The 23,745-nt window shown below is 40.0% G+C and overlaps 1 protein-coding gene across 7 annotated transcripts in view; it reads right to left on the reverse strand.

Moving 5' to 3' along the window:
- The window catches only part of LOC128741397 (monocarboxylate transporter 2), a 52,481-nt gene that overhangs the window by 17,875 nt on the left and 10,861 nt on the right, over positions 1-23,745 (reverse strand). Inside the window, exons 1-2 of one of the 7 annotated variants that reach the window (XM_053837191.1) lie at positions 13,677-13,784; positions 3,144-3,420 (exon numbers count right to left, since the gene is read on the reverse strand). The exons of 1 other annotated variant lie outside the window; for it this stretch is intronic. In XM_053837191.1, the coding sequence (XP_053693166.1) occupies positions 3,144-3,176 (33 nt within the window). In that variant the 5' untranslated portion in view covers positions 3,177-3,420; positions 13,677-13,784. Of the gene's footprint in view, positions 1-3,143; positions 3,461-13,292; positions 13,378-13,421; positions 13,785-23,745 lie in introns of those variants that run through there. 5 more of the 7 variants (XM_053837194.1, XM_053837192.1, XM_053837193.1 and 2 more) reach the window with 5 other exon arrangements.

A 23,745-nucleotide genomic window follows, 5' to 3' on the forward strand; every position in this document is an offset into this window, starting at 1 on the left:
CAGTAGCCTACGGTAGGCCGGACAAGTCGTAAGGATGCCGGACGACGGTGCGACGAAAACAACTCGTCAACAACTGCACCGGTACCAGGAGGGGCTCAACGTAGAAGATAGCTCAACCGGGTTGAAAGTGAGTTACAACTTTTGAGACGGTTGGAAAATTGCCGACCAGTGGCCCAAGTTAGAGTTTAATGGAGACGACTGTTTGAAAGGAGGAGCCGGGGTGGCTACTGACGACGACAACTATGCGTTTCCGATGTCTAGCGAATAAAAAATACATCTACGCAGTGGGAATTGTCCTAAATTTTTGTCCGTTTTTTAAATTCCAATTGGCGAAAATTTTTAAAAGGGCCTGCAGAGTTCTGGCGGGGGCCTGGTCTCCCAGGGACCCCCTCTAGCTACGCCAATGGGCATCGGACTCGTTTGTGACGTTAGATGGCTGAAGCAAGGTGACGGAATAACGAATTTGCTGTTCAACATTGCATTGGAAGGTGCTTTTCGAAGGGCAGGCGTGCAGAGAAGCGGAAATCATCACGAAATCTCATATGCTCCTGGGGTTCGCGGACTACATCGATATCATCGGTGTTACTTGTAGCTTAAGGAGGAAATTACGAGGATAGTGCTTATCATAAATTCTACCAAAACAAAGTATATGGTGGCTAGTAGAGAGCGTGGTAGCCCTTAGGGTGGTGTAACTGCGGTGGTGACAGATGGAGATACTTTGGAAGTGGTCGACGAATTTGTTTACTTTGGTACTTTAGTGACATGTGACAACGATGTGATTCGTGAAGTAAAAAGGCGGATAGCGGCTGCCATTAGGGCCTTCTACGAATTACGTAGCCAGCTGAGGTCCCGCAGCCTACACCTCCGTACAAAACCCGTGCTCTATCCAGCTTTCCACGAGCGATAGTGGCGGCTATTGAGCACAAGTGGGCACAATCTTTTGACATTCATTGCAAGAGCGTCGAGTTTGCCCTGACGGAGTTACCATGGAAACATCCATGATCGTTTGTTGTTCGAGTGTAAAAATTGTTTAATTTTGCAGATCAGCTGAAGAGGAACATAATGGAACGGAAAGAAGGTTTATGGATTGTGGCTTCGCAGTTTTCGGACATTTCAAGGAGAATGATCCTGATCTTTCGGTGGTACTCTACTGCCACGAAGCGAGGACGTTGAAAGAGAGTGACCGACGAGCTCTAGGCGTTTTCGAGCGTAAGATCCAGCGATCAATTCTTGGCGGCCTATTTGTGAAGCGATTAAAATACGGCAGGCTACAATGGACTGACCACGTAGCAAGGACGTCGGGTGAGAGACCAGCGAAAACAATGATTAGCAGAGAACCCGACAGAGGCCGTCGACTTCGAGGCAGACCTCGTACCCGTTGGATGAGCGCTGTTGACGAGGAAGCTAGAACAGCGGGTGTTAAGGGCGACTGGAGAGCGGCAGCCTAAGGCCGAGAAATATGGAGACGGCTCCTGAATTCGGCATGGATTCGATAAGCCGCCGAAAAAGTAAAAGTGTAAGTAAGAACAAAAAAAAAATAATTCGACCAGTAGTTCCGACTAGTACGCTCGATAAAATTAAAAAAAATTAAAAACTTGCTAAAATTTATTTTAAAAAAAAGCATACGATAATCGTTGTTTATTTCAGAAAACGACTGCAAATTAGAACAATGAGTGAATTTTAGGAAACGTTTAGAAGTTATTATTTAACAATGTGCGAAATTTCACTTTGCATTGACAAAAATAAAATGATTTCAGAAAATAAGGCATTCTGGGCATGAATGTCTAGCCTAGTCATCTAGACACTTTAAGTTGGACAAAAATTTAAAAAAACTTATCCGATCAATTACCCTAAAAAACCTCCTTGATCTAATCTTGTGATGTGTCATTTGTGTATTATCAATTATTATTTTATGTAGCGTACGGGCGGGTATTTTCAGCAGGTTTCTAAATTCAGCCTATTTGCCTTTTCTTTCGCCAATAAAAATACTTTGCCGACATTCAATTTTCAATAACTATTTTCTCAAGACTGTAAGTAATCTACTATTTTTCATTCAAAGAACGTCAAAACCACCTGTTCTTCCACTTGAACTAGGCCATAGGCTGAATGGACAGAAAATACCCTAGGCTATATTTCTTTAACAAATAAAATCATTGCGATGCAACGAATGAAAAAATTAATTATGGAAAAATTATGAAAAAATAAAATAAATGAAAATAGGATGTCACTTAATTTGAAATTTTGAAAAATATTAGATGTATGATTTAATACTCCAACAAATTAATAACGTATAATCAATCAAAAAACATATCACTTTTAATTCGTAGAAAACAGTGAAAATCTTTACACAAATGTGTTAATAACAAATTATTGATTTTGATTTTTTCAAAAAGCAATATGTTTCTATGTAACGTCTATTAGTATTGTTTGACATTATAAGTATTCCACTAAAACTTAACATTCATGAATAAAGTTTTGCTCACCGCTTTACTTTTTTCTGCCATTTTTCACTATAAACTTTTCTACCACCAAGCAATCGTAATCTTTGAAACTCAGAATATGAATCGACTGCAAGTCTCCACCAGATCGACACCTAGTCAGCACACATGATTTTTCTTTTGTAAAGATTTTCCCAAAGATACCCCAAAGTAATACGAAAACCGTCCCAACGACAGCAGCGCACTGGAGTTACCGAACGACTGACAGAGTTCCTAAATGAGGCTTTGAGAAATTTCATTCAACTGCCAATTAAACTGCTCTCGCTCTGATATCGGCCGGGCGAGTCAAGTGTGGATTCCTGCGTACATATGCTTGCTTCAGATCACTCCCAGACTGGTGTGTGAATATCCAGGACCAACCCCACCATACAATTAAGTACTACGGGGATATTCCCAATTGAGTGATGAATTTGTGCAACTGACCAACACATCTATATGACACATGCTGATACAGTATCGCTTGAAGTTGCTTTCAGAAATTGATTGTAGAGATAGATAGATGTAGGTACAGTAGCAAGCTATGTGGAATTGGACATCGATATTCTAACAAATGAGTACTAGATTAATTTTATGTCTATGTATACATGTTTTCAACTACGTTGTTGTCAAAATTGAAAGGATTAACGCTAATAACTAGTAGCTTACCCGTGTAACTATCCGTGCTTTTTTGCTCGACATCTCAGCCGTTTGTGAGATCCTATTTTTCAAACACTAGCTCGGCACAAACCCAATGTCGACAATTGGAATATGCAAAGCACTATTGTCCTTGATGACAGAACTTCATTCAACACGAACTTCACTTACTTTAATGTTTGATCAGAACACTCATTGTTTACTATACATGTTAAACCATTAAACTGACGACTTTTAACTGTAGCAATCTGGTTGCAGCACTAGCTTCACGAGTGCAATATGGTTGACACTAGAATGAATAGCAACTGCGTCTAATAAACTATTACACGCTAAAGGGCAAAAACTCGTTTGTTAACTGTTCGCCGATAGTGCATTTCTTATCATTGCATGCAGTGCGATTTATGCATGCAATTCCTACGTATATAGTCCACAGTTGAGTACATAGCATAAACACAAACGACACCGAAACATATCTATTGCGTTCTGTTTAAGCATCCCTAGGCGTTTTGATGATTAGTCCTATCGGCGTTGGAATTGAGTCTGTCATATCAACATGTATGTGGAGCGTTCCACGACTATGCGTAGATGCTGCTATTCAGAGTAACTATGTGTCTGGGCTGACAGTCGACGGCACACGGCACTTTGTTGATAATAAATGCAATCAATACGCTTCGTTTGCTACATGGCGAGAACTGTGCTAATACGATTCGATTCGATAGGCTCGGGCGGTCGTTTTTCTGTAATCACTGTCAATGGTCAAACACGTGACGACATCTATGTAAACGTTAACAAGTTAGCTTATAGGGGGAATCGGACATTAACTTCAGCAGAAGCTATCTTTCAAAGCATTCATTAGTATTCTAATAATAATTTTAAATATATACTCGGTTGGAATAAAATTATAAAGTAGTATTCTACAGCATAAAATACATATTAAACATTATTTTAGAAAAAAAACGTTTATGTTTATCTTTGTCTTCAAGTGGGTTAGGGTTAACCGATAGGTGCATTCTCAACACTTTTTTGCAGCTTAGTCATCTATTGTTCACCATCGATACCGAAGGTCTCATGGTAACAAACTATAAAAAATACCCTTCGTTAATGTGTGTCGGTGTCGGAGAAAATGATGAATGGTTATCATGTGGCTGCAATAAATGTGATGGGCTGTGGCGATACAGATTACACCACCTCCGACAGTATGCACTCCAATATGTTTTACACAGTATTATCGTTAGTAAATTCAATAGACTGCGACAGAGTACCTATGTCGAGTTTTATTACACTGCAGACTTCAAGTGGACCTTGGAGGATATGTTATGACGCGGGAATCATCTATCTGACCGCATTAAAGTAACTTAAGACTAATTAAGGCATAAAATATTCCGTCAAAATTAATTTGATTCGCACTTTGAAGAATGCAGTTTTTAATTGTCGCTCGCAGGATACATAGAAAAGACACACAAAAATATATACCGTGACTGCTGGTAATTTCGCGCACTTAAAACATGGACAGCGTTAATATCTGTATAAAAATTCAAACGGTGAGATGGAATAACCATAACTTCATCATTGGATAGGATTTTTAGTCCCTTTCTTTAGAAAAATATGAGAGTTGATGTAAAGTTGTTGAGTTGAAGTAAAGTTGAGAATAAAAGGCCGTTTCTTCAACTGCGTCATCATAAACTTGCATTGCCTACATGAAGGTAGACCCGACGAGGAGAAGCAAGCGTTTTATGCGCAGCGCAGCTGGAGGCAACGTACGACAGCTGCTTACCACGAGACATCAAGATCGTCATCGGGGATCGGGGATATGAACGTCCAGATCGGCAAGGGAGCAATGTATAGACCGGTGATCGGACCCGGTAGCCTGCGCACCGACACGAACGATAACGGCTTATGGTGATCAGAAGATATCTACAAAGTCACCTAGAGATCACCTGACCAACGAACCTTGAACCAAATCAACCATATTCTCATCGAGAGCCGGTTTTCTCGAACATCACCTACGTATGCTCCCTGCGGGGTGCGGATATCTACGCGGACCATTACCTAGTAGCAATATATGTGCCCTCTTCGGTTAAACATCCGGCTATTAGACATCTCGCAAGTTGCCGAAAACTACGCGCGTGTACTGACCGAAGCTCTGCCTTCCTCTGTGGCACTAGATGTTTCTACCCTCGAAAACGGATGGAGTATGACACGCTCGGCAATCAATGAGGTGCGAGGTGTTAGGAGAGGAAACCTCAAGCGCACGAAATGATTGGTTTGACGGAAAATGCCAACAAGCGATGGAGCGTATCCAAGCATATCCACGAGGGAGAATTTGGCTAAGTAACGACTAGTGTGGAATGAGTTAACCACGATTCTGAGGAGAAAAAAGCGACAGAAATTGGACAGAGATCGTGAGGAGCTGGAACAACTATTCCGGGCTAATGAGACGCGCAAGTTCGATGGGAAGGTAAACCAATCTCACAAAGGATATGTGAGTATGGACAACGAGGGATACCTGGTCATAAACCAGCACGAGGAGGTCGACAGGTGAAAGCAGCACAAAGCATCTCAACAGCGATATAATCGAAGGAGACAGAACGGAAATTAACCAAGGAATGCCCACAAACGATAACAGCGTTAAAGAGATCCGGGGAGAAATCAGTGGCTTGGCATCATTGCTCAACTGTTTTGCTCATATACAAGCACACGACATCAATCTTCCCGCTATTCAAATATATCCAAAAATAATGTCATCGCCGCTCTTGAAGATCTGGATACTGACAAGGGGTCAGGTACGGACGACACTGCTCCAGTGCTTCTAAAAAACTGCACTGATAGTCTGGCAGAACTGATTGCACTGATATTCAATCGTTCACTCCGTGAAAAGTCTTTCCTGTCTACTTGGAAATCAGCCTATATTGTTCCAATTTAAGAATCAGGGGATCGTAGTTGTGTGTCCAACTACCGTGGTGTCTCGCTACTTTGTTGCCTTAGTAAGCTATTAGAAAAACTAGTCCACAGCGCGCTATAAAACGTAGTTGCAACAGTCATCTTTGAAGCACAGCACGGCTTCATGAGGAACCGGTCAACCACCACTAATCTGATGTGCTACATTACTACTTTATCCAGAGAAGTCGAAGCAAGACGACAAGTGGATTCAGTATACATCGACTTTGCAAAAGCTTTCGATACTGTTCCACACATTCAGGTTATCGCCAAGTTGAAGCACATGGGTCTTCCGGATTGGATTACCGAATGGCTCAGTTCATATCTGACGGACCGCACGGCATACGTTGTAGTGAATTCTGCTCGATCTCGAACGTTTCTTATTCCCTCCGGCGTACCCCAAGGAAACGTACTCGGACCATTGCTATTCAACCTTTTCGTAAACAACCTGGGTACATCTTTGTCATCTCCCGTACTTTCCTTCGCCGATGATTTAAAAATTTTTTGAGCAATACTGTCGGTTTCGGACTGCATGGCACTGCAAGGGGACTTAAACAAACTAGTAGTTTGGTGCTACAAAAACGGCATGCGCATTAACTACAATAAATGCAAAACAGTAACCTTCGCTGGAAGCAAAAATGCTCTACACCTTCAATACTTATTGAGGATAGACATTGTAGATCGCGTTTACTCAATGTGCGACTTAGGCGTCACAACTGACTCGAAAGTTAGATTCAACGAGCACATTGGGATTATCACCGCGAAGGCATTCACCACACTAGGATTCATTCGTCGTCATGCTTGCAGCTTTAGCGACATTTACGCACTCAAAACGCTGTATTGCGCGTTGGTGCGTAGCATCTTGGAGTACGCTTCTATCGTTTGGTGCCCGCATCAGGTTACGCAAACCCTTGTAATCAAACGAGTACACAATTTTTTTTACTGTTTGCTCTGCGCAATTTGCTCTGGAACGATTCGATCAATCTTCCTCATTATCACGCTCGGTGTCAGGTAGGCGGACCAATCAACAAAGAATGTTCGTGTTTGAGCTAATGCAGGGAAACATTGATTGCCCAGCATTATTCGAACACGATACGCAGTTACTTGCAATACCTTTCCACCGGACGCACTTTGGCCAGAAACTTTGGCATTAAACTCATGTCTTCAAGCCTTCAACGCTTTTGGTGACAGTTTTGACTTCGACATGCCAAAGTCAGCTTTCAAAAAACGAATCAGCGAAATCACATAGTGAAACATCTATAGAGTAGGGCGGGGCATAAGTGCGATGTTTGAAGTTGTCATCAATTTTCGTAAGATATAAAGAAGGACAACAACATAATATATTTTATAGTGATGCAGTAACTCAATGTCTTCACATTCAACTATAAATCATCTGCGGTAATAGTGTTTTGCAAAATAAATTCTCCTTTCTTCTGATCAAGTGCTGATTCGCACTTTTACCCCACTAGCGGGGCAAAAGTGCGAATACCGCGGGGCAAAAGTTCGAAGCTAGAATCCAAGAAATTAGCCCAGCAATAGCTAACAAAACCATATTATCTTCAATCTGCGTTATGTTTCGGTAAGGGATATTCTCAATTTGCATCTTTTCTATTTTGCGCTTGTGTATTGCAGCCTCCGTTAGATCGAAACTTTTCAAAACGTTTGTTTTTTGTTTCATCAGTGGAAACACATTGTTTTTCTTCGGCCAACATCTGTAGAGCACACAGTTTTCTGCAGATCTTTCATTTCTAGTATCTGTAATATAGTGCCTGAAGCTGTATATAACTAGCTATACATTTTTGCCTCGTCCATGAATCGTACTTTTGCCCCGTCCGTGAATCGAACTTTTACCCCGCTAGGCGCTTGACGGGGTTAGATTAAATTACGGAAGAGCGAAATATATTTTTTAAATTATTTTCACTGTACTTTCAAAACAGATATGTGAGTGATGTAAAACGCTGCTACAAATTTTCAACAAGTAATATCCTCCTGTTGATATCGTATTTGTCGTATAACAAAAAATTACATCAAAACCGCCCTAAAATAACATTTGCACATAACTCAGTAACTATGCTTCGTAAGCAACCAAAGTTTACGTTAGATTCAAGCTGTCAAAGTAGTCACCCATCCATGCCAATGTAGAAAATTTACTCGGAATCTGCACCGATAAATCACTGAATCGCACTTTTACCCGCATCGCATTTTTACCCCTCCTTACTCTATATATAAGAACCTTGTCTGTAGCCAAAACGAGGGGAGCGATATGTATTTTCGTGGTAATAATCGCCCACATTAAGCAAAGACTTAAACAAATCATATCAGATTGCATTCAACACGAGCAAAAATAACGTAGTTGTACCTCATAGAGTTACATACCGTTAACATTGCATAGCGTACCTCCAATTTGCTCTAAATTAGACGCGAGGCGACGCGCGCAGGTTACAGCTAGTAGTTGATAAGCATATTCAGTCTGTACGATTTTTTGTCGAAGGCGATGTTAAATAAAATTAAATTACTTGAATCCTTGGGACGGCGGAGGTAATCTACGTCAGACTAAAAATAGAGACTAGAAGGATAGCGTTACAAATGAATGCATCGAAAACCAAATATTGACGGCGATGAACTGGAAGTGGTTGATTATTTCATATATTTCAGACCTCTGGTCACCGCCAGCGCTGCCACAAATACAGATATTTGTGCAGTGTTCCACAAGGCTTAGTACTCGGCCCTTTATTATTCTGCTGTCATCTCAATAATCTACCGACTGTATTGAAGCACTGCTCAGTTCAGATTAGATGCCGTTGATGTGTAACTCTTCGTCGGCCGACTTGGTCCTTGTGCACGTGAGTTAGTCAGGGTGATGACTGCTGATCTAGAACGTGTTGCGGATTGGAATCAACTTTTTGTGAGTCTTGCTAAGAGCAAAGCACTTTTCATCACAAGCCGACGCCGCAGAGCTGGAAGCATCATTCCACTAGTGAGTGTCTGGACTTATTCTGGATGGTCAAAGTAACGGCTGGAATTTAGTTTCCAATGCAATCTGCAATGGGATGGCTTAATAGCACAACAATGTGGAAAAATCTATGCTAGCTTCTGAACACTGTACTGTTGTATTTTCTCTGCAACGACCGCCGTTAAGCTGACGCTATTCAAATTCTTTTAAAAGCTTTTACGCACTTAGTCCCCCAGTACTCTTCATCAGAAACTCATCCATACTCGTGGACATCGATTGCGAAATCTCGTGGTACACTGCATGTTACGCTGCATCACTGTTCGTTCGAGGTGTGGTAAACCGGAACTAGCTACCACCCGAAGTAAAACGTGCATAGTCGTACACAATGTTTAAGAGAGGCTGCATAAATTTTTTGAAGCGTACAAACCAAATTTTCAATTTCAAATAGACCAGCCAATGATAATCGCTAATTAGTGTTAGTTAGGTAAGTAAATTATAATAATGTTCCTAACGATAGAACCGGAAGCAGCAATTTTTTTAAAAGGATATAAATCTTACGCTACCGGAACCGGACAATAAATAAGTAAACTAATTAAAGGCTCTAAAAGATGGCGGGAAAGTGACAGCTGCAAAAAAACTGTCGATAATCGGTCAGCCCGTAAAATTAAGCTAAAAATACCTTTTTTGATGGTCGTCCAAAAAATATTATTTTGTGAAAAATGAGAATATTTTATTTTGTTTGGATGTTAGGGTACCTCGTAAAAATAGCCAATGTCAAATTGGTAAACGTGCATACGTGTATGTATGGAAACATAGCCGTACGTTGTCGTTGTAATTTCAGCAATCAGAAAAAAATTATAATTTCAGGATGTTTTCATGGTTAGAACCACAACTTTTGGGTATAATATAGACATTTATAAACATTTTAAAAACAACCCATTGTATGAAAACTAAGAAAACGTGAGGACACATATCTCCAATGCGCAGATAAAAATAAGCCTTGTAAACAGAAATAGGTTAATATTAATATAAATCTTGAAATGGTAGGTTCACTGTCTGGCTGACCGTGACCCGTTTTATTTGGCCGTGATTATACGCATTCATTCTGATGCAAATGCACTTTCAAGTAGATATAAGGTATTACGGAGTATCTTGAAACACCGGGGTAAGTTCAAAATGCGGTCTTCCACTATTGCTCTTTATTTATCAATTGCAAATGCTTTATTAACATATTCCAAGTAGGCTCACTTTAGTATGATTTTCTTTAGTTCCATATTATTTTAAAAATGGTGCGAAAGACGATGACCAGACTCTAGGACAATTACTAAGTACCGTAAAACGGGGTAACATTGATCAGTTCAGGAAAGTTGGCAGAAGTTGTTTATTTCACTTATTTTTGCGAATGGTCCATTTGATCAATGTTACCCCGGTGATCAATATGACCCCGTTTTACGGTACTAAGGAAGTACGAATGTTATAGTTTCAAAATTTTTATGTAATGTCTGATTAAACATGTGATTGTGAATTCTCCGAAATTAAAGCCAAAAATGACCGCCAATTTTGAAACCACGAAAATTTAAAAAAAATAAAAAAAGATATTCTTAGTGAGAAAGATTTAATCTTTATAATTGGACAATATCTTTCGGAAAATTTCATTAATATGCGGTCAAATAACTGGGTTCTTGCCAATGAATACTCAAAAACTTCAAAATATGGCTTAAACTTAAACTATAACGGCCAATGCCTCAGACAATGCCAATATCTGTCTCTGAAAACTGTTAAAAAATGCATTCACACTTTTGATTTTTATTGAACCTTACCTTAGGTAATTGCAAACTATTTTTAAAGTTTTTGTCAAGCTTTTTGTTAAGCTTGAGTAAAGAATTTTTGTATAAAATTAATTGTACAGTGTAAAAACTTGTGGAGCGAAACAGAAGTGGAAGGTCAAACAATGTAATTTCTGAAAGCCGTAAAAATTTTCGATTAACTTTCGATTTTTCATTAGGTTTTTGCATGGAAAATAATAACGTACATATATATGAAAAGTAAGAATGGATTTGATTTTTTCGATCAAGCTTTAAATAAAAATACATAAAACGCTTAAGTTTTTTTGCGTGAATAAAAAAAATCTCTTTGTTTTTTTGTTCCCACTTCCTCTAATTGTCTAACATTGGAAAGAAAAAAGTTTATAAAATGTTTGTAATGACCTTATTTGATATAAAATAAAAATAAAATCGTAACAAAAAAAAATGTTGTTATATATAAGCGTTCGAACATGCTCTATAATATTTAGAATAAGTTAAGGAGGAATTAGTGGTCATCGATTCTGCCAATTTCATAAGCAGTTTTTTTGCTTGAAACAAAAATTCTGTTCATGAAAATATATTCGCTGTATTCAGATTGGCAAGAAGAATGCAGCATTTACATTTTTATAAACAGAATCCCGCTTTTGGGCCCATAAACTGATTCCGAAATTGGGTTCTCCGACGAAATGTTAATGACTGCTAATTTCCCGTTAAAGCAAACAAATATTCTCAAGTGAAAATAATTGAAAACTTTTTATTTATCCATATTTTTAATTATGTTGTAATGAATAAAATGACTAAACTTTTGTTATACGATTCGTAACTTTTGAACATTCTGTTCGGCTCACCCCGGACTACCGTACAACAGCAGGCTGGGGGACTTTTTGTGCAAAAAATGTTACTTCCTTTTACAACGACAGTCACAGTCTACTCGGTAGACAATGATGAGACAACATTTGTGCATCGGCATTTAAACACGCCGTTTAATTTATATTCACAATGATGCAAAGCTGTTTATTGCGTTGTCGTTTACAACTACAGTGCTGTACAGTGCAAATAATGCATTGTGATAATGCAACTATTGAGGTGATAGTATACCAACTTTAGCCCAGATTTAAAATTTTGGTACTTAACATTTATTCCGAACAAATTTCGGTTATCAGTCATGTGATTTGAGCAATAAATTTGTTTTCATTACTCAGAAATTTGCATTTTTTTACATATACCAATTTTTCCGCGTGAGTACATGACATGAAATGAGTTACAAACAATCCAAAGCGCATTTAGCATGTCCTGTTTTGAACGAGAACAGGAACAAAACTGCTTTCTGGCTGCTTGGTTCAATATTTCTATACACGCAATTAAACTGCCATGCGCACCCTTCCCATCAGACTTTTGCTTCCCTTTACCATTATAACCTTGCTACATTCAACCGACGGCGCCGCTAGCCAGTGCAGGCCGCGAACCGTGTGTTTGTTGTGCTATTCCTACACTAAAGAAAGAAAAGTCATGGTATTTGTTTTTACCTTGTTCGCTTACCACCTACAGGTTTAATTGTCTGTGCCCAAAATGCAAAAAAAAATCATAAACCATATGATGTCAGATGCCACCAATGAGCTGCATCTGCATGATTAGTTTTTTGAAGAAACTTACTCAATAGAGTAAAATTCAAATTTAATAAATTTTTTTTCGTCGCCTCATCTACAAACACAATTGACTAGCCCTTCGGGGTGCATAGGCACCCAATACAAACGAATGCTAAAAAATGTGACGAAATTGATGTGCCGTGAAAGTTCGCTACGAGCACAGAACTACGCGGCAAAGTGACAAAAGTAAGTATTTAGCATAGGGGCTACCGAAGGAAAATGCGATCAGTAATTTCTAATTTGCAATTCAAAACCTGATTTGTCTGTAACTGGTAAGGAAGGATGCAGCATTAGCCCATTCAAAAATCACTGTCATTTTTTTTGTATCAGCACAGTTCGCGCGCTCTGTTTTTGGACTACGAAATTAAACAGCTGTTTCGGTGCCGGTGTGTGTATGCTGTTTGGCTGTTTGCTTGAATGACGACCACAAGAAAATACACATGATGATGATGGCAGCTGATGTCTAACTATAGGAACGTATCGCAAAGCCGCGTTCCGTAATGTGTTTGTATACGGCTTCGTTCGGTCTGAGCTCCGTGGTTCAATGTTTTGTTCGTTGGCCAGTTTAGTCGTACGCTCACAATATACATATAAAACGACTAGGACAGTAGTAATAACAACAACACTAATTACAATAACACTTTATCGATGTTTGAGATAATTAGAGCGAACTAAAATTAATATGTTTGCGCTGCTTTTTCTATTCTTTGACTCTATGTTGCAAATAAAACCCGTAGAAGAAGATTGTCGCGATCTTTTAGCTGAGTTTTGAAACGCTAGACTTTTCCTTATTTTCTTATACTGAGTCATCCGTCCGTACTACAGAACTGGGTTAGCACCCCCGCCTTTTATCACATCATTCGGCACAAAGGAAAGTGGCGAGCTTTTATTTTCAGCTATAAATTGCACTGCGCGGTTTTATTTTCTCTTGTCACTGCGTATCTCGAACCTTAATTGATCGGAATTTTTCAAATTGCATTGCACAACCGTTCCAGACTCATCACTTCAAATAAAACTCTAGCACCTACTAAATGATTGTTATTAACCGTCATCCGACAGTGAACTGGTAATCGATAATTGCATGCAAAAATGCAATGCATTTAGCATTGAAAAGGTGGTATCTAGCTTGCAATAGCTGCACGATAGGCTAGTACGAGATAACACACTAGATTTAGAAGCACGTTGAGTAGAGTGTATACTTTACAGCCTTCACTTTTTGCTGATCGTGCTAGACCTGCTTGAAAGAACTGCTCGAATGAAACTGAAGCTCCTGGTGAGACTGAGATTACACCCAAGCACTTTATTCCGTATCGTATTGTTGACTGCGACGCGTACGGCGATCAGTTGGAATACCGGCGGTGGGCGCGAGCTTCGAAGCGTATATATACATGTATGAGCGTATGAATATATGATCTTGCACGGTCAAAAGCGCAGATTTGGCGGAAGAAAACTGAATTTTTCTCGGAAAATTCTATGCAGGTATTTGAGTATCGCGCTCTGTCCATTCCGTCCCTTAGCGTGCCAATGAAAGTAGAGGTAGAATGTGTGTGTCTGCGTTCACCTATGAGCACACTCGCACGTTGTATATTCCGACAATATTACGACGGTAATTAAAACAAAACTTACTAAGAGCGCGAACATTGCACAGTGGGCCATGTATGTGTCGCCGATAATTTCCGATAGTTTGCATTTATAATTAAGTGAATGCAATAATTTTTAATAATTCAATAATTTAATTTTTTCTTCTGCAATGGAAGATGTAAAAAAATTACATTGACACTTGCACCGGTTCGATCTACGAAAGCATTCGATCGAATTGACCATCCAATACTCTTTTTTAAACTTTTTTGCATTAGGATGTTGCGTTTGAAACTTTATTCTTGCATTTCTCCGCATTGGGGGTTCTGCTAGGTAGCAGTGTAAGACCGTTGCTGTTTGCTATTCTTAAATGATATTGTATTTTGTAGCTTTTGCTACGCAGCTGAAAAACTCGGTAAAATTTTACCGAAATCAAAAAAGCTAAATTTTGGTGATGCATATCGAAGTGTATGGAAGTTTAGTAATATTTGGTATCATAAAAAACTCTACCGAACATTCAGCTTTCGTGCTTTTTTAGTGTATATAGACGGAGGGAATGGTAGCAAAAAATAATAAAAAAGGTGTTTTAAAGTATCCCACTCCTCTATGGTTCAAATGTTACGCAATACCGGAAAATCATGGTGCCTAAAGCAAGTATCGTATCTGATTATAATTGGCTCCCAGACGGACGGTCATTAGTCCAGTTATCTTCTAAGTTATCTAAGCTCGGCTGGGCGGTACTGCTTGAGTCAATAAGGTCGTTGCGCTATCCCCATAATTGTCGTTTATTCTAATTATAACCGGCTGCGAAGTCTGTCAAGTCAAGTCTTAAAGACGTTTATACCAGAGGCTTTGCTATAACCTGATTCAACTAAGAGCTTTACGATGATTATGTCTGCCCTTAGTTTTCTTTGCCTCCTCAGGAACTGTAGTGCGGTGTTGCAACGTAAAACTCGTATCCCGGTAACTGCTTGCAGATAGCTTGCCCTAGATCTCGTCGTCCTTCCTGTATAGCTTCATGGCGTACATTTTGACTACCGTACGTTGTTGGGCTTCAAATGGTGAGTTGACAACCTGGAAGGAGCGTCAAACACAGCTCTGGTCCTCACAAACTCCCGCCTCACGCCTCCACGAGTCATATGATACCAAATGCGGCGTAGCCTGGATGATGTTGTCAATCTGACAATAGCAAAGTGAGGAGGTGCGACACGAATACTGGCGCGGTAACCATAGCATGGCGGTAGAGGAAATGCTTCGTCAAACACAAGCGTCTGTTCACCAAGGTGATGCGGCTCAAACAGCGTCTGTTCTCCATGTTAGGGGCGGCTGATTATTATACTCGTCCTCGTGCCAGCAGGGATTCTAAACAGTGCACGATGGTCCTCCGGCGAGACAGGGGGTTAGGGGCAGGCACAACAAGCCGCCCTGGAAAACAAAAAGTTACCAACAACGAAGAAGAAATAGGGATCGGGACAATCCGCGTCGACCTACGCGACGAAATAAGGACTACCGCCAGCGTGTGATTGGTTGGCAACCGATCAACGCAAGGATGTGCAAGTTGAGGATTAAGAGCCGTTTCTTCAATTACAGTATCATCAACGTGCACTGCCCACACGAAGGGAGACCCGATGACGAGAAGGAGGCGTTCTACGCGCAGCTGGAGCAGGTGTATGATGGCTGTCCGCGACGGGCCATGAAAATCGTCATCGGTGACATGAACGCGCAGGTAGGACGGGAAGCTATATATAGTCCGGTAATCGGGCCAAACAGCCAGCATGCCGCAACGAACGACAACGGCCAAAGATGCGTAAATTTTGCAGCTTCCCGCGGTATGGTAGTCCGAAGTACCTTCTTCCCCCGCAAAAATATCCACAACGCCACCTGGAGATCACCAGACCAACGAATAGAAAACCCAATTGGCCATATTCTAATCGATGGTAAATTCTTCTCTGATGTTATAAACGTTCGCACCTACCGCAGTGCGAATATAGATTCGGAGCATTTCCTAGTTGCAGTGTGCATGCGGTCAAAACTCTCGACGGTGCATAACACGCGTGAAGTCGTACGCCGCGACCCAACATCGAGCAGCTATGAGAAACCGGAGTTGTCCAGGAACACGCGCGGCAGCTGGAAGCAGGGCTACCAACGCAAGAGCAACTTGGCGCAGCAACTCTTGAAGATGCTTGGAAAGGCATTAATACCGCCATCGGTAGTACTGTTCCAGCCGCACTAGGTACAATGAATCCGAACCGAAAAAACGATTGGTTCGACGGCGAATGCAAGCAATTAGTGCAGAAGAAGAATGCAGCACGTCCGAGAATGCTGCAACATCGTACGAGTGCGAATGTGGAGCGATATAAACAAGCACGGAACTGGCAAAACTCGGTCTTTCGGAGAAAAAAGCGCCAACAGGAAGATCGAGGTGATGGAAGAACTGTACCGTGCTAACGATAAACGGAAGTTCTACGAGAAGCTAAACCGTTCGCGCAAAGGCTATCTGCCGCAGGCCGATCTGTGTCGGGACTTCCACCTCTCGATCACCTCACGAACGAACGTGAGGTGATCGAGAGGTGGAAGCAGTATTATGGCGAGCGATATAGCTGAACATGGAGGTGACGATATGGCAACAGATCTTGGAGCACGTGCAGAAGACGACAGAATACCAGCCCCCCAGCTCCAGGAGGTAGCAGAAGAGATCGGTCGGCTGAGGAACAATAAAGCCGCTGGGGCTGATCAGCTACCCGGCGAGCTGCTGGAAGACGGTGGGAACGCACTGGCTAGAGCACTGCACTGGGTCATTGTAAAGATTTGGGAGGATGAGCTACTACCGGAGGAGTGGACGGAAGGTATCGTGTGTCCGATCGACAAAAAGGGCGACAAGTTGGGTTATTGTAATTACCGCGCAATCACACTGTTGAACGCCGCCTACAAGGGACTCTCCCAACTTTTATGTCGTCGATTATCACCATTTGCAAAGGAGTTCGTGGGGCATTATCAAGCGGGATTCATGGGTGCCTGTGCCACCACGGACCAGATTTTCGCGCTTCGGCAAGTGTTGTAGAAATGTCGCGAATACAACGTGCCCACGCATCATTTATTCACCGACTTCAAATCGGCGTACGACACGATCGATCGAGATCAGCTATGGCAGATTATGCACTACTACGGATTTCCAGATAAACTAACGCGATTGGTCAAGGCGACGATGGATCGAGTAATGTGTGTTGTTCGAGTATCAGGGGCAGTCTCGAGTCTCTTTGGATCTCGAAGAGGGTTACGGCAAGGTGATGGGCTTTCATGTTTGCTGTTCAACATCGCTTTGGAGGGTGTGAAGAGCGAGTATAGACACGAGTGGCACGATATTCACGAAGTCCGTCCAGCTCCTTGGTTTCGCTGACGACGTTGACATCATTACACTACCTTTGGGAGTATGGCGGAAACGTCTATCGGATTGAAAGCTGAAGCCAAACGGATTGGACTTTTCATTAATGTATCGAAAACAAAATACATGAAAGGAAGAGGTTCTAGAGAAGTGAATGCAGGCTAGAAATTTCATAATATTGTCTACGACTTTCTGTAAATTTCCAGAAAAATAACGGATAATGGTTTTAATTTAATTCTACAAAGCTACCCTGGTTAAGATCTATTACGGTACCCAGGATTAGATCAATTGCGGTTTATATTTAGTATTTCACAACGGAAAATGGTTGTTTACCGTTTTATCTTGTCTGCTCATTGGTACGTGCTCATCGCTTACATTAATAAGTGCTTTACAGATATGTAGAACTGCATCATCAGTACAGTACTATACATAGAGGGTGTTCCAGGTAATGGCACGTATTGACTCGCGTATTAACGGCGTCGATAATAGCATCTTAGTCGAAGTAAGAGTAATCGTAATACCCAATGTTGAGTCTTAAAATAGAATGTTCACAATCTACGTCAATTCTTAACAGTGGTAAAGATGGCCTAATAATTTGAATTAATGATACACATTGTATACGAAAGCTAAATTGAAAAGTTTGCTTGCTGTTTCAAATGAATAAATGGCACTATGCAGCCAAGTTTCTGTGAAAACTATGATATCGCCAAATAATTATAAATCATTTTTGAGAAAATCAATGAGAAAAAATAAGAAAAAATTTCAATAAATTCTGTTATATTTCCACTATATACTAGAATATACTAAATATACTAGAAGTCAAAAAAAAATTTCAATCTCTTCCCGTCTATTCGTGAGTTCTGTAACGTAGTGTAATGTAGTATACTCCTCGGAACCTAAAACCTAAAACAGTAAACTTAAAATCAGCTATACGTTTCGTCTGTAACCTATACGTCGCATTGATAACACGGCGGAAGTGTTGTAATACTATCTTAGAAAGAGATCTGCTAGATCTGCTTCAGCATCTTCAACCGGCCAAAAATGGCCGGGCAAGATCCTTTGTCATCACACACCACACAACCTGGAGGGGAAGGAGCGTACCGTGAACGTACCATATTCTGCGCAGTTAAGACATTTTTATGATTCTTCCGCTATTCTAGATTTAAATTAACAACGTGGATAGCAGCAACGTGTAGTGTAACGGTAAATATGGGATATGGAATTATAAGTCGACCACCAATTGAGTATATTTTTCGTTTTGTAAACTTATCCACGGTGCCTAATTCTGCGCACTTTCTTGCCCATGTTCCTAATTCTGCGCATGTTTGCTCCTAATTCTGCGCACCCAAAAAGTGAAAGTAAATACTCCTACCATGCTTAAATACCATGCTTTTTATGTCTTTATACACTGAAAGCACACCAAATAATCCGGCATTAGCCATTACCATAATTAAATCTATGATCCGGCCTTCTTGTGCTGTCCGGGTGGTAAAAGGAATATTGCTATCATTTTGATTGCCCCATTTTAAATACTTTATTCTCGATAACGTGAAGGGCGAATTGATTCGGTTTTCTGCATCCTAAACATTACACTTCAGACTAATTGTGTTTTAATATAGAAACAACTTCCCCACTCTCTGACAGCCCTATGAGGTTGGACATTGAAAAAAAGAAGACATGGTTTCATGAATTGGCGCTCGTAGGTTCGGACCCCGAGACACAGCAAGGATTCCAACCAATGCAAGTTAAAGATTCTACTTGAATTTTCATGCCTCTATACCTCAGCCATTTGGGTGAGTGATTTGCGTATTCTTTCGCGATTTCTTCGTAGGATACATTACTGCGCAGAATTTGGAACATGAATAAAAAATCTGTGCCTAAATCTGCGCATTATTGCTTCGCATTTTTCTAAGAAAAGCAATACATGCAATCACTCTTTTTGTCTAAAACATGACTAAAACTAATTATTCTTTCTAATTATGCTGGGTAATTTGATCATTGCAAAGAATTTCGAGCATAACTTTGTTAATCTTCTAGAAGGACAATCTTAGCGTTGGTGCTAACGACAATGTTTTTTTGCCATATAAAATACTTTCAGTTTCACGTTAAATTATTTCGCTCTGAAATATTTTGGCCCGTTTGTGAATAATGGCGTACGTGTAATATTCAACAGACATTTATAAAAAAAATATCGCAATGATCATAGTTATGCACAATGTTAAAAAATACTTATATAAAGAAAAATGCGCAGAATTATAAGCTGCGCAGAATTAGGAGCGGTCACGGTACTCATAAGCGGAGTCGCCATGCAGAATCGGATACCTTTGGTCGTTAGGCAGTTGCCATGCTTTGCCTTATTTGAGAAAACATTAAATTAGAGGTAGCATGGACTACCCAGGTAACCAATAAACATTAGTATAAGCAGTAAATCAATCGTTTATTAGCATCCCTAGCGTTTTATATTGCAGGTTGCTGTTTATCAGCATTTCTGCCTTGCATTTAAATTGCATTGGAAATGCTTATTGGTTACATGGGTAATTATGAATCTCGAGCAGGATCGGGCACTCAGCTAGTAAATACATAAAACATACCCCTTCCCTTCCCCCCGTTAAAAACTAATCATGATAAAAATAAAATAAAAATATTTTTTAGAATATTTACACATAAATTGAACTGTGTTGGCCCACAGCCCTACCGTACAGAACGGAGGGAAACTTTCCAATACCATCGCACTTCGAGTTTCGTGATGAGGATTTTCCGCACGGTCACTAAATCGCTAGATGATTAATTTATATCATCGGTTCTCGTTTGTGTATCGTTCAATGGTTAAAAATAAAAGCAAAGAAAATGAGCATATTTATTTTCGGTTTTCTCACCGACTCGTGGTAGAAAGCGAAAGAGCATGATCTGTGACTGTGGCTGAGGAGCATCATGGTCATCATCACCAGCACCCATTCCTCCATCCTTTACGAATATAAGGTAAACTAGAAAATTGCAATGTATTATCACCACAAAATAGTAGTGAGAAGGCGGAAATTAATACATGGATAGTATTCGCATATCAACACAGGAATGTTTGGTTTACGTTTCGCATTGACAATCTTTGTAAATTTTGTGATGTAGACAGTGCATACAGTGAACTTGAACGAGTTCAACTAATGTTCAAAAAAACAAGTCCAAGTTACCGAATAACAGATTTCAATAGTTTAATTCCAGATCGAAAAGTTGAGTAGAGAAGATAATTCATAGAGAAAATAATTACTATGAGAATTGATTGATTAAAATTGAACAGGCCAAGTTGTGAAATCCGAATGCAGTGTGAAGGATTTACTTTTCAGGTTGACAGAAATGGACTGAGCAATATAAACAGTAGGTTCGCAAAAGTATTTAACCTTTGAATTCAGTTATCAAACTACTTTATGAAAATATTATTCAAAGGCGTTTAATAGCTGGATTCCGACTTCGTATAATGCACACAAGAAATTTCTTAGCCCTAATATGAACCTTAAACACTGCATATTTGCACACAATGTCGGTCTAAAGACTAACATAGCAATACAAATCCGTTGTTAATAACCTTCCGGAATATTTTTACAGTATCAATGTTTGAATATCCCCATACAGTCCTAGTAGCGCTGGCGGCCGACCGAATGTAATGTTTGAATACCGTTGATTCAGAATCAGTAACCAGAAAATCGATTAGCACGAGTGATATAAATATTTTGTGATAATGATTGCTAGTAACAAATCAGCGCACTGTATAAAATGGTGTTAATTTTAATTCAAATAAAACCTTTACATCTCTCGCGTCACATCATTCTAATAGGCCGTGAAAACATTCGACGCGATATGTTTGATTAGGCGGTCGAACTCAGACATCATCAGCCCTTCGCTGTTGGCGAAAACAAGCCCTCGACAATTAACTGTTCTACATAGCGACAGGGCCGCGTTAGCCCATCGTCCATAGCGAATTTATTTAATCTAATTTTATTCATCAGCAATGGAAGTAACTGTGTCAAGCAAAAAAACTGCAAGGCGTTCCTTGTAACCGTGCCGGGTAAGAAATTATCTCTGCTCAACAATATTTGATGTTCGTATTGACGACGTTTTCTGTTGGCATTAAAAATCAAATCAGCCAATATTGGAAATGTTTCACAAACTGGAGATGCTGTATAAGTAGGTATATCATTCATTACATAAAGAAAGTCCAACACAGCGCACTTGTCAAATGTGCGATCTGTCAATTATAATCATTATCTTCCAAAAATATTTAATTTGTTTAAAAAAGTCTACAAATGCTCATATCAACATAACTAAATTTTAAAACGAGGGTTCTTAATGTGTGTTAATAAATAAAAAGTAATAATTTTAACAAAGCAACTCCGCTTTTGATAAATTATCTGGCTTGTGGTTGCAGAAGATACGAAAACATTACTTTTCGATGCACAGGTACAAATTGTTTGCCAAACGGGAAACTTTTTCTAAAACTTGAACATCTTTTTCATTTTGTAGTTTTTCGGGTAGGGTTTATTTCTAATTCCCGTAGTAGTAAGGAAAGCCACTCTAATTTTCATCATTTTTTAGGTGAATTTAATGAATACTCCAAAAGCTCTGCTGCTGATTTGACTCAAACACACTTACCTTCCGATCCGTGCCCTTTGAATTTACTAAAAAGCGATTAATAAAGCATGTGATTGAAATTACGCAACTGACTTTATATCTTAAATTCGTCGTACCGTTTTAAAATCCGTCCATTAAAATTTTTCATCGTCCGAACTAAAAATCACAATAATATTTATGAAGCTAGCGCGCATGTATTTGTGTAGGACAGCATGACAGAATGTTATTCTGCAAAATTTCTGTAGGTTATGGTAATTTTCCCGGTTGTAGAATAACAACAATGCGTTGCGTGAGTTATTTTCATTTTATGAATGACGGAAATTGCAAGGAACGCTCAGCTCACTTTGATTGATCGCGTATGAGAGGCAACAAACTAAAATATTAGGGAATAACTAATTTTGCATTGTGTGTCATAAAAATCGCTGACATTTGTGTTGGATAGGACGGGAATAGGCAATTACGACGAAGCAGCAACATACCCTACCTCTGCCGAACAACTATAAAATTCCCCTTCAGGAATTTATCCAAAAACAACCGTTTCATCATCCATTACCACGCAATTGTATTTCCTTAGCAAATTTTCGTAAAGCTTGGTTAACCATTTATTTGCTTTTAGATTTTGCTTTTTAAAACTTGAAACTTCACCTACCAGCCCTCTTCCACGAAACTCCAAAACTTCGAGTAACGTTTTAAAATAGCCACCACTTTTGAATGAGTGTTAGGTTCAGCAGCCTTTGTTGTTTTGTCACTTCCAGGTTTCCCGTCAATAGCCAGACGTTGTCCAAATCGGTGTATATCATCATACACCATTGATAAGCATTTAATAGCTCCGTCGATTGAAACGTGCTAGATCCTCTGCTCTACGCGCATTTCAAAGATCACGCTGCCAAGCCACCAAGCGAAACTTTAACCGTGCCTGTAGTGATTTTCGAGCGTACAACCGTTCTTTGTATAAGCAGTATACTCTACGAATGCAAGGATACCTCCGCAGAAATCCGAAGAAATTTTGGTCATTTGTCAACTCTAAGAAAAACGAAGGCGGCCTACCTGTTGATCTGTTTCTGGACGATCGTAAAGCGAATGTTGCTCGCGATAAATGCAACCTCTTTGCTACTCACTTCAAGCAGGCTTTTAATCGTGCTCCTGCTTCCTCAGAACAAATTGCTTATGCTGTTAGAAACACACCTAACGAAGTCATCAACCTCAACGTCTTTCGTGTAACGGAGGAGATCGTGAAAACTGCCATCGGAAAATTAAAATATTCGTTAGTGGCCGGACCTGACGGAATTCCATCTTGTATCCTGAAAAAGTGTTCTACTGTACTCGCTAGACCTCTCTCACTGTTGTTCAATGCTTCAATTCAGCAGTGTAAGTTCCCTACTCTATGGAAAGAATCAGTAATGTTCCCTGTACACAAGAAGGGTGATAAGCGCAACGTACAAAACTATCGAGGGATTACATCGTTATGCTCAAGTTCTAAAGTTCTCGAGATAATCGTGAATGACGCTTTGTTCGCTAGCTGCCAACACTACATTTCCTCAGACCAGCATGGTTTTTTTCCAAAACGTTCAGTTCCACGAATCTCGTCGATTTCGTCTCGTTCTGCCTGCGCAACATGAATGAAGGGGTGCAAATTGATGCAGTGTATACGGACCTGAAAGCTGCGTTTGATCGGGTGGATCACGGCATCCTC

This window comes from Sabethes cyaneus, chromosome 3, assembly GCF_943734655.1.
Source record: "Sabethes cyaneus chromosome 3, idSabCyanKW18_F2, whole genome shotgun sequence".
NCBI classification, from domain to species: domain Eukaryota; kingdom Metazoa; phylum Arthropoda; class Insecta; order Diptera; family Culicidae; genus Sabethes; species Sabethes cyaneus.